Consider the following 12,500-nt stretch of genomic DNA (forward strand, 5'->3'; position numbering starts at 1 on the left):
CCACGTAGAAGAAGAGAAGAGAGGCTCTCTTCCGTAGGAGGGCACAGTGCTTGCACACTTCGGGAATGCCCGCTTGAAGGGCGCTTCGAAGGGAGCAGTTTCTGTTCACTACAGATGGGAACACCCCTTAAGAGGGCCTCCATCCACCTCCGCCCTTCGCGGTGCGCTTCGTAGGGTGCATTTCTGTGGATTGGATCCCTCTCCCTTCTCCTTCCCTGATCTGCTCTAGTCGTCCTCTCCCTTCCGAACGCATGTCCAAAACTGCATATCCACCAATCACAACAAGCAGGCGGTCGCTCCTGTAAGCTGTCAATCATCACAACTTTCACAGTTAAGGTGGTATACACACTTTCTTTCTTCTGCATTACACACACATTAAACACGATAATACAACTATTTACAAATAGTTTTGGAGGAGCAACACAACCCCTGTGTTCAATCCATTACAATACTTATGTGCTTTTACTGGACTTTACTCATGTGAGCAAATGTTTTTACTGTAAGTTAACTGCTCCCGGTCCAACTCGCTCTTAAATGTAATTATTTACTGTATTGTTTATTTTGTTCAGTTTGCATTTGATCTTACTCTCTACTGATTTTACTGTACTTTATAACTGCTCTTATCTGTAATGTCATATTCTGTAATGTGATCATTTGTAATGTGATACTTGTACTGTAATAACTTGTAACATTTTTAAGTCGCCCTGCTAAGAATAAATAAAATTCTAAGTCATGTAAATACAGAAAATGATCGTTTTCAGAAGAACAATGTTCTGATTCTGTTTTCCTAATAGTCCCTTCATTAGTTTTCTGAAGAGTTGATCTGATGTTACCGTAGTGAATGTGTGTCGGTGTATAATTGTTTAATTACCGAGCCAGGTTTAACACGTTAATTGATTCCGGTGAGTATAAAGGCGCTGGCTACGGGTTTATCGGCACGCAGCTGCAGTGTTTGATTCTGTGCTGAAGAGTTTACAATGGGGGTGGCGCGCAGTGTTCAGACAGCGCTTTCGCTCGCTTTGATTTTGCTTGTGCAGCTCCACGGCGCTTTTGGGTGGAACTGGCCGGATCAGCAGGTTTATAACGCAGCGCCGTACCTGCAGCCTCCTGGAGCGCAGTCGTTTCCTGCGCCGAGAGCGGTATTTCAGGCGAAGCCCACCCCTCGTTCCGTGGAGAGAGCTGACCTGTCGCTGTCGAGTTCGGTCACTCTGGACTGCAGGAAAGACGCCATGGTCGTGACGGTGAACCGGGACTTGTTCGGGATCGGCTACCTGGTAAACAGCGTTGACCTGAGCGTGGGGTCCGCGGGCTGCTCGGCCACCTCCTCCGACAGCGTCGCCAGCACGGTTTTGTTCAGCATCCAGCTCCAGGATTGCGGCAGCTCTTTCCAGGTAACCCCGCGTGTCGATCGCATTTGTTAGTGCGGTAGTCAGTACAGTAAAGTGTTCTTGAGTAGTTGGCCCAGCTTTCCTTACTGCTTGCACTTCAGAGTGAAGTTCTTGCCTACAGTAGAATTTCAGTGATCTTTATAGGTGCTGGTGTGTGAAACCTGTTAAACTACTTTGTGCATTAATTAGGTATCTTAAGTCATATATTCTATAGTTTGTCTTCCATTGCCTATTATCAGTTATAGTATAGTTATAGGACCAACACTAATTTAATAATTGACATTTCTATAAGATTTTGCAGAGAGGTGCATGGATTCAATATACTGACCTATTGGAGCTTGTCCTCAAGGATCAGTTTCCTTGAGCTGTTCAAGTTACTCAAATGTATTAAACTGTTTGAACAAATGCTCAATTCCTTGTGTACCTTAAGGGGTTAAATCACAAGACCACTTCACTCTTTCATAATCAAGCATTGAAGGGTCACCTCCACTTCTCTCCCTAGGTATTCCCAGACTTCCTGAGCTACACAAACCATCTCTATTACAAGCCTGCCAGCGTCGACATCATCACCAGGGTTAATATGGCTGACGTTCTCCTTGAATGCCGATACCCGAGGTACTGTGCAGACAAGGACCTGAGGGGCTGGATCTGTAAACTTCACGTTAAATCCCTTTGCTGCTGGTCGTTCACTTGTACCAGGGTTCAAGCCTCCGCTGCTCTAATAAATTTAACAACTCTCTTTGAAAGAGTCAAACACATTTGACTTGAATGCTTTTCTTTCCGTGCTGACTGGGTGCCTTCATTTTAAATTCAGTTACTTTCTCTCGCCCCCCAGCTTGTGATGACAAGCCGATCCTTCCATTAGAAGAGAACTCTATTTATGCAACTACCTTTATTTTATCACTCTGTGGGAACAGATCCAAATAGAATTTCCCCATGCGATGCATAGGCTGCAGTATAATGAAGCAATTTACAACAGGGTTGGAACACAGCCCAGGAGTGGAAGGGTCAGCATTGGACACCCTGCCAGTGATTTGCCAGTCTGTCATGGAGCAGGGGTGGCCTAAGCTGGGTCTTCCAGTGCTGGGGTTTCTGTTCTAAACTGTAATTAAACCTCCATCCAGGCCCTGAAATAGTTTAACCCTGGAGTGGAAGGGCCCTCCAGGACTCATTGCACGCCCCTGGCATGGAGGGTTCCTGCAGCTGTTTGTTGCCAGTGCACAATTCCTCTGCCAGATAACTGGAGTGGTCCTGTAGTAAGGATTTGCTAGTGCGTACTTTCCTGTAGTAGAGGTTCTTGTATTGTGTGTTTTAATGCTGGTCACTGTATAGTGTTTTACAAACCCTGGGCACCTCATTTCACCTGTGAGCACTGCAAAAAAACTCTGGAAGGTAAGATGGACAATTGTTGCTCGGAATTTTATGTTATAAAATTTGTTAAAATTTTTAAAATTGTAAAAGTTTTTTAATTTTAAAATGTTTTACAATTTTCAATGTTATTGAAAAAATATATCATATATGAAAAATGTTGCGAGAATCTCTTACACATTAGTCATGGGTGAAATAAATATATTTTTGTAGAATGGTACAGAGGGGAAAAGAGAGCCATGAAGTTCGCTATCCCAAGAATTGGGCGGGAACCCACTGACCACTCAAGCAACTGCTACTTCTGCATGGTGGACCCTTACAAATGTCGGACTGGCAAGAATACACCTGCTATCATGTATCCGGACCTTCCTTCATCCATCGCCCCCGTACCCACTCCTCCGGAGAGAGAGCAGCCGTCTTTAGAAGAGAGCAGCAAGTCAGAGAGCGAGGAAGATGTTGTAGATCCAGATGACAATTTCAGAGGTGGAGCTGAGGAGAGAAACCCATACTACCCCAACCAAAAAGACCTCAATGACTTGATTAGAGATCTTGGTCTCATCAAGTCCAATGCCGAGCTTTTGACATCTAGGCTCAAGCAGTAGAACTTGTTGGATGAAAGTGTGCAAGTCGCAGATCAGAGAAAGCGTCACCGACCTTTTTCCAGCTTCTTCACCCGTCAAGATGGGCTCTGCTTCTGCCACAATGTGACCAGTCTGTTCGAGGCAATTGGAATCGCCTGTAACCAGAATGAGTGGCGCCTCTTCATTGACAGCTCATCCAGGAGCCTCAAAGCCGTGCTGCTCCATAATGGTAACAAGTACCCGTCTCTTCCCCTGGCTCACTCGGTGCACCTCAAAGAGGATTACAACAGCATCAAGACCTTGCTGGACGCTTTGCAGTATGATGAGTACGGCTGGGAGGTCATAGGAGACTTCAAAATGGTGGCGTTGCTGATGGGTCTCCAAGGCGGTTTTACCAAGTTTCCCTGCTATCTTTGCCTTTGGGACAGCAGGGACACCAAGGCGCACTACCACAGGTGGGACTGGCCACAGAGGACCGAGTTCTCTGTGGGGAGGAACAACGTCAAGTGGGAGCCACTGGTGGACCCCCGGAAGGTGCTGATGCCACCACTGCACATCAAATTGGGCCTTATGAAACAATTTGTCAGAGCTCTAGATAAGGAGTCGGCAGCCTTCAAGTACCTTCAAGACTTCTTCCCTAAGCTGCCTGGGGCAAAGGTCAAAGCCGGTGTCTTCGTCGACCACAGATAAAGAAGATCCTGGAGTGCAATGAATTCCCCAAGAAGCTCGCTAGTAAGGAGAAAGCGGCTTGGAACAGCTTTGTCGCAGTGGTTCGGGGCTTCCTGGGCAATCACAAGGCCGAAAACTATGTGGAGCTGGTTGAGACTGTGGTGAAGAACTACGGCACAATGGGCTGTAGGATGTCCCTCAAAGTCCATATCCTTGATGCTCATCTTGATAAATTCAAGGAGAACATGGGAGCGTACTCCTAGGAGCAAGGCGAGCGCTTTCACCAGGATATACTGGACTTTGAACGCTGCTACCAAGGACAGTATAAGGAGAACATGATGGGAGACTACATTTGGGGGCTGATTCGTGAAAGTGATTTATGGTATAATCGTAAATCTCGAACTACTCACTTCTAAATCTTTTGTGGTCATGTTTGTATTACTTTAGTATAAATACATGTTAATTTGGATTCATATGTTGTTTTTTTCTGACTTTATGTGAACAAAAAGACACCAATTCACCCGTTTTCTCATTGGAAATAGGTAAATTTCACAATATCGCTGTCCTGGTCACAAAAGCAAAGTTTGTGAGGAATAATAGCCATTTTCTATGCTTTTGATGCATAAGCAATTAGGAAATAACACTTCCTACCCAGGAACAAAAATTGTGTTACATAGTGATATCATTAGTTATATGGAACTGGCAATTCCTGTCAATCAACCCACCTTCACTATATTTTTTTTTTTTGGACAGCTTTCTATCTGACATTTATTCTATTAATTTTTATTTATTTTTTTCCCCCAAATATAAGGATTTGATTTTTATTATCAACATTCAACTAATCGAAGTGTTCAAATAGATGATGGGCAATTTTATAGTTACCAAAATTTCCAATTAACTCCAGAGCCCCATCCAGTGGTTATTTTTGTGCATTAGAGCAGTTTTATTATTACTTAAATTTGGGATTTCCAAACCACATGAGGTACAAGCAAGAAGTGTGTGTGTTAATATAGAAATACTGTATGTAGAAATGATGCATTACAGTGACATTTCCAAATCCCATATCACAGACATTAGACATTTAGAAATATTGTATGAAAAAAGTGAGAATTCAAACTCCTATTTATAAGATCCACATCATATAGACCATTAGGTTACCATTTTTTACCCAATTTAACCTAATTTCTCCCCCTGAAAGCTTATCTCTGCATTAGGGTGTTAAACCCCAAAACTCCCTATATAGACAGCAGGACTGTATAGGTCTGTGATTCAAATGCAATGCCTGTATACAGAAAGAACTGGCAACACAGTTGAAGATAATAAATTATACAGTTAATTTATGCCTGAATATTTATTCTTCCTTGGGTATAAATAAACCAATTGCACTATAACTAAATAATTCTACCCCGTTACAAAAAAAGTTTCTGAAATGCCAATTGTCCAGTAATAATACTCCAGGGATACTTTAAAATGCATTCCTAATGGAATAGGCACCTCATTTTCTATTTCTAGCATTGAGGAGTTTAGAAGTTTCTTCTTAACAATTCTTGTGAACAATGGTTTACAGACTGCATCTCTAAATAACCGTAATTCTGACAATAGTCATTAATATTTTTACTTTTCAAAATTAATTACAAAAATAACTTACTAAAAATGCTGCTTTTATTTATTCATATTAGCAAAATTTAACATGTTAATAAAGGGGTGTTCATATAACTGCAAGCAAATTTAATTAACCTTTTGAGTAGTGAGTTTTAAAATGTTTTGATGGGTGTGGGGGAAGTTTATACTTTAAACTCCTGTAAGACAGAGACTCAGTAGAACAGACAAGATTGAGTAAATAAGTTTAATAGTTTGCAAACCCGAGAATAATCTCAACACACACAGGTGTTAGGAAACCGAGCAATGTTCTGAGCTACGCAGAGCAGGAAGCATAATATATACCTTGTAACCTACAGTTATTACAAGCCAATCACAGAAGCTTAACTCAATATTAGCGGATAGCAACAACTTGGAAGATTAAGATGAGACCATCATAACAACTTAGTTAAATTGCAAGACCCCTAAAATAAAAGTAAGCCGGTGACATTTCTGTGAAGTGCCACGGAAGCAGCTTGCGGTTGCTAAAGAAATAGCACTTCCTCTTTCTAGCTAGTAATCAGTAACTTTCCATTCCTTATAAGGGCCACCTGTCCTTCAGAAAGAAAGAGGAAGTGTGTTCACAAACAACTACCGATAATAACACATTATTATTATATTATACCTAAATCTTATAAACCTGAACATGGAAACCCTAAACAGTCATAGCAGTAGCAACATTAAAGTGGCCTCTCAAATTATACAATAACAACACATCGTATAACTAATATCATAACTACTTATAACTAACTTATTATGGCTTTAGCGAGCATGTCTTGTTCCTCCTGGCACCATGACAATCTCTGTCACGTAGACTTTTTGCAGTTATTTAAAGCATGGCTCTATATGGGCATTTTCAGTCTACTTTAAACCCTCTTCACTTAGGAATAATAGGATGCAGGTGAAGGCTAAAAGGGGAAGATAAACGTCTGGACTATATAGAACAATTCTTAAAACTTAAGAAAAATAAGCTTCAAACTTCTTATTACATTGGTATAATCCCTTTTTAAGTCACACAGGCTAAACAAACAAACAGCTCAGAGGTTAGTACATGAATTGCATGAGATGTAATTTTCCCACCACATGGGCCAACTGGAGTGAGGCTTTTTTTTTTTAATAATTTTTCATATTTACACTCCTCACGTCGACACATTTGTTAGTAGGCCTATTAGCAATTTATTACACAATAAAAATATGTAAACAACTATTTCTTACAGTAAATAAACCAAACAAATAAATATTAATCATTATTTTGTCACAGTGAAAGGTTTTGACAAAAAAAATAGCTCAAACAACAATCGGGATCAACAACAACACTTCCAGAAAAAAAAAAAAAAAACTTGAGAGAGAGAGAGGGTATACATCATACCTGGGTAAACACGTGGTGAGGGTGAAGGCAGTGAGAAAAATGTAGCTCAGTGATCCTTGTCACATTATCTGAGCTTGGGCCACTCGATGAAGGAAAATATTCTTCACTGATATTTTCACTGACACCTGATTCAGTAGAAGAATTTAAATTTGAATTCAATTTTATTTCTAGTACTTTCCCACAGAACATTTCTCGCTGTTTTCCAGACATTGTTGACGTTGTGTGACTGGGTTTATTGTGTGTAATTCCATAAATATCTGGCAGATGGCGCAAGAGACCACTACAAGGTGTTACACCCAGTGTTAAAATATCAGATTATCAGCAGTTTTATAGAATCAGTAATTCAAGTTCAAAGTTCAAATTCAAAGCTCAAAATTTGCATAACGTACCAGTACGTTCATACTCCCTGGGGACCATTAATTCAATGAATGTGCTGGTACGTTCACACTACTCAAAGGGTTAAAGATTTCTGGCAGGGTCTGGCTGGGTCCTCAGCTCAGGAACCCACACTAGCCAGCCCTGCTACAATGAAACAGAAGCTGGCTCTTCTGAGCAAAACAGGTGAACGTTATTTCACGCGGAACATCACTGAAATTTAAAGGGTTTTTTTTTTGGTTTCTCTCTTACATGAATTCAGTCATGTCTTATTTAAACTCTTTCCACAGTAAGAGGAGCAATGCATTTTTATCATGTGTGAATTCGCTGGTGTTTTTCAAAGGCTCTTGAATCACTGTAACTCTTCGCACAATCGGAGCAGCGATACAGTTTCACTCCTGTGTGAGTTCGATGGTGTGTTTTAAGCTGTCCTGAGTGATTAAACCTCATCCCACAGTCAGAACACTGATACAGTTTCTCTCCTGTGTGAATTCACAGGTGTGATACAAGGTTTGTTGATGAAATGAACGTCTTTCCACAGTCAGAGCGATACGCTTTCTCTCCTGTGTAAGTTCGCTGGTGTGTTTTAAGGGATCCTGACTGATTAAACCTCATCCCACAGTCAGAACACTGATACAGTTTCTCTCCTGTGTGAGCTTGCTGGTGTGTTTTAACATGTCCTGACTGATTAAACCTCTTTCCATAGTCAGAACAGTGATATGGTTTCTCTCCTGTGTGAATTTGATGGTGTATTACAAGGGCTGCTGAATGAATAAACCTCTTCCCACAGTCAGAACAGTGATATGGTTTCTCTCCTGTGTGAATTCGCTGGTGTGATGTAAGGTTTCGTGACCAACTGAAACTCTTCCCACAGTCAGAGCAGAGATATGGTTTCTTTCCTCTGCGTGGTCGCTGGAGTATTCTAAAACCTCCTGACTTGGTGACACCATTCCCACAGTCACTGCTCGCCCTTACTTTAGCTGCTGTTCTGGAACCTGGAAAATACAAACAGGAGAGAAAGTCAGACTGTTTCAAGTAGGAAATGCTGCAATTGTATCTTCCTCATTTTGTTGTTTCATGACCTTTTTCTACATTGGGTTATTAGCAAACACAGAACTGTAGCGTAGTCTCCACCAGGGAGGTTGCAACTACAGCAGGCAGATTTCTGGAGCCAGCATTATACTTCAGCCAATAGGAAAGCCATGAGTAAAAGAATCAGGGAATGTACACATTATCATCTCTTTTGTTCCAGATTGTACCCGTTTTGTCATAAGAAATAGTTGAAAGCTATATATTGTTGAACTTGTCTTTCAGTGTGTTTAAATAGGTTTCTAGTTTATAACAAACACAAACTTCTGTAACCACAATATACAAAGAATAAAACAAAAGCAAAAAATAAATAAATAAAACACAAGTAGGCAAAACCAGGAGCTAAATAACGACACTAAAATGCAATCTCTCACTTAACTGCCACCAAATAATTCCACATGAATGATACAGGGATCCCCTCAGGAATTTTCACTCTCCAGGGCGGCAGACTAAAGCAGCTGGGTGGCAGAATGTTATAAACCCCCCCAATCTTGTCAAGCATCAAGCAAATAGGCACAACTGGAATGGTGCTGGGGCCAGGATTAACACAACTGCCGTTTCTAACTTGGCTTCTTTTTTTGAATACATTCACAGATATCAGGAGAGTAAGCAGAAATTCATTTTAACAGCTCATTTTAAATGCCCTTGGTCGACATTTGCCAGTGTAGCAATGAGAGGTATTATAATGATTTGTATGGCATTGCTGAGATAATAGATAACATTTTGTTTTGATACACAGGTAATAAGTACTATTGTGTGGGTACTGAGTAATAAGTACAGCCCACACAACACAGAGAGCTGCATATGAAGCCCACCATGGTAAACAGGTTGAGAACCAACTAACTGATCTTCAAACAAGGATACCTACATTAACAGGCATGCTTTCAACTGTCAAAATAAAGCAGAACACGGCCCAGACCAAACCAAAACCTGCACAATCTGCTAATCACACTTTAAAAAACAAACTGCTATAAATGCTGTTAAACACGGTTTCTATGAAGTGAGATGAGTGGCTTACGCAGGTTTTGATTTGGTGTGGGCCGATGTCTCTTAGGATATTTAGGCAATGGATATCAATGTTGACAGAATTCAATTTTTTTCACGGTTTTGAATCTTTAGCTTGCCTCTTTTGATGGCCGAGGATATGTCAAGTACTTTAAGAAACTAACCTAGAACATACTGTCCACATTACCATGGCCATTTTACACAAGCCAGTATCCTGCACACAGAACTGTGATCATCCAGTCAATGACAATGGCCACACTAGGCTGTCAGAAATCAAAACTGAAATAATAAGTATCTTTTTTTCAGTCTTATTGACCAAAATCGTATCAAATAAAGGCACTATATAAAAAAATAAAGATTATTATTATTATTATTATCTATTATTATTATCATCCTCATCAGAATTGTATCAAATAATAATTCAATAAGGCATTACGATAAGCAGGTCATATTAAACAGTATCAGGTAGCACCATGTATTGATTTAAAATATGATTATGTGTAAAACAGACTGGGTGTTTTCCTTTTCATTTACATTAATCTTGATACCATAAGATCGCATCAATTGTTTACTAATTAAACAACAACAACAGTGTGTTAACAGGATAGTGGTCCGTTTGGTCTTGATTGCATCACTGTGTGTGGGACACCTGTAGAATTGAAGATTTGATAAAGTGACAGCTGAAGTTTCCAGCTATATTGTTGCTGCTGGTATGAGGTTAGAAAATCCTTAGTGACATTTCTTTGGGATTAATATTGAACCCTTGGGATAGTAAATACTTGGAATTTTAGTAAATACATTGACATATTTAATTGTTCAGTTTTGAAGCACTTTCTTGAGAGTCATCGGGTAATTTGCAGTGTCATTAAAATGAAACTTCCATTCAAAAAGGAGTGGGAAATTATTATCTTTTAACAAAGTTTTGTAAAAACCATTGCTAATCATCATATGTATTCTTAATATGCGATTTTACCACTTGTTAGTTTTTGTAAGCTAGGAATCCTAAAAATTACAACTTGTCATCCATCACTGTGCTTCTTTATCAGAGTTTTTTAAAAACTTTCAAACATCCAATCCAGGTCATTCTTCAAATACAAATAAACTCCATCCAAGCACAAATAATATTCTTCAGTGTATTTTTCTTATCTTATGTCAATCCTTTAAGGCAAACTACCACAATTAGGAACATCAACGGTGAATAGAAATGGAGCACATTCCAATCCAATTCTAAAAAACATTAGTAACAAAACTAATTGTTACATAATGTAAACACATATCTAAATAAACTCAAATAAGAATACATTCCTTTTTATAATCAAAATACAAAATTCTAATTCGTTAGAATTTGTTTTTTTTATTATTCATGTCTGCTTTACTGCGGAACGGCCCTTCAGTGCGATTCTAAAACTCAGATGTAAAAGACTAGCGATCCCCTTTTTATCAGCAGCGACCCAGTTCTGTTTAAGGAAGCTCGATATCCCACATGGCTCTGCGCTGCTCATGTAAATGTCACAAACGCATTAGACACCACATAAGCAAACAGACAATGCAAATCCCCTGTGTATTAATGAGAAGTCTGTGTGTAAGTGCAGAACGCATTTAAAATGTGATCATACTTGGAAAGGTTTGCTTTAGTAATAGAGGATGTTCAAAATACCAAGGTGGCTCGCAAAAAAATAGCCAACCTAAAACTTACAGGCCTAAAGTGAGGTGGGACATACTTCCATTGCTCAATATGGTTGGAGGTGGGTTAACTTCAGACAACACAGCAAGCCACCAGCACTGGGCAGGTCAGTGGGGTGCTGAGGATTGAAAAGCTCTCTGAAACAGCCCAGTCCAGGAGATATCCTTCAGAAGCTTTGAAGAGTCACTGATTCAAACCAAAACAACTGCAGTAATGACTGGTGACAATGTGACTTGTTTAAGCTCTTCATTCAAGTATTCCAGTGAAACTGTGTCTCCTCATTAGGAACAACATTACAGAACAATAATTTCCAATCCAAAGACGACCATTCTGTGGCAACCTACACTTACATTCAAGGTCTGTTCACATTCATAAGTCTGTTATTGTTAAACCAACAAAAAATAAACCTGAATCTCTTCAGTTAAAAATCAAGGAAACAAACCCAGCGATTGACAGTATCTTATCTCCTTTCAATGGTCTCATCACTGTACCACACATATATCAAATTTATAACGAGTTCACTTGTCACTCAGTACTATGCTTCAGCTCATTCTGTGGTATTTAAATAAACCCGCTCATATTTCCTTCGGCTTGGGGTCGTTTGCATTTGGAAGGACAATTTCTCTCGATAAAATTAACTAGCATGCAAACGGCACTGTAAGGAAATCATTAGCAAAAGAGCGCAAGTTAAAAGGGACCCCGTTTTTCACTTTTTGCATGTAAACATGGCCATGGTCTCACTTCAGAGGTGTTCATATTCTAATTGTTCTGATTATCTTTTACAATTCACATGTCAATGCTTTTAGTCACAAAGAACAGTGACCTTTCTTCACTTCTAAAGCAGTGATTCACAGCCCTGGTCCAGTGTTTGCTGGGTTTTGTTCCAACTGAGCTCTCAGTTACTGAAATGAACACTCAAGTGAACTAACAATTTGGTTAATCACATTTTTAAACTATTTTTCAGCTCTTAAGTAGTTGAAGATTTCAAGCACTATTCAGTTTCATACAGAACCTGAAATATCCATCTCTCTCAAATCATTCAACAGCTTTGATCAGGCAAATAGTTGAACTGAGTGTTTTGTTTAATTGGATTATAAATGGTTACTCAAAAAAAAGGTTTCTACCTACAGTGACCGGACCAAGAAGTGATTAAACAGGCCTTTGTTTCCATTGACTTACAGCACAGTATAGGGCAGCAGGGCTCTGCACTGTTCACTGGAGGGTTGTGGGTTCAATCCCAGATGGGGGACACTGCTATTGTACCCTGGAACAAGGTACTTTACCTAGATTGCTCAAGTAAAAACCCAACAGTATAAAAAGAGGTAATTGTATGT

General features: G+C 39.8%; 1 protein-coding gene and 1 pseudogene across 1 annotated transcript in view; one reads left to right on the plus strand and one right to left on the minus strand.

Annotated features, from left to right (window-relative positions):
* The first annotated feature begins 601 nt into the window (after positions 1-601).
* Positions 602-12,500, plus strand: part of LOC121303730 — a 43,145-nt pseudogene continuing 31,246 nt past the window's right edge.
* LOC121303792 (zinc finger protein with KRAB and SCAN domains 8-like) overlaps positions 7,426-12,500 on the minus strand; it is a 6,624-nt gene continuing 1,549 nt past the window's right edge. Inside the window, exon 3 of the mRNA XM_041234574.1 lies at positions 7,426-8,383. Within this exon, the coding sequence (XP_041090508.1) occupies positions 7,881-8,383 (503 nt within the window). The 3' untranslated portion in view covers positions 7,426-7,880. The remainder of the gene's footprint in view (positions 8,384-12,500) is intronic.

The sequence above is a fragment of the Polyodon spathula genome, chromosome 35 (genome assembly GCF_017654505.1).
Source record: "Polyodon spathula isolate WHYD16114869_AA chromosome 35, ASM1765450v1, whole genome shotgun sequence".
NCBI lineage: Eukaryota > Metazoa > Chordata > Actinopteri > Acipenseriformes > Polyodontidae > Polyodon > Polyodon spathula.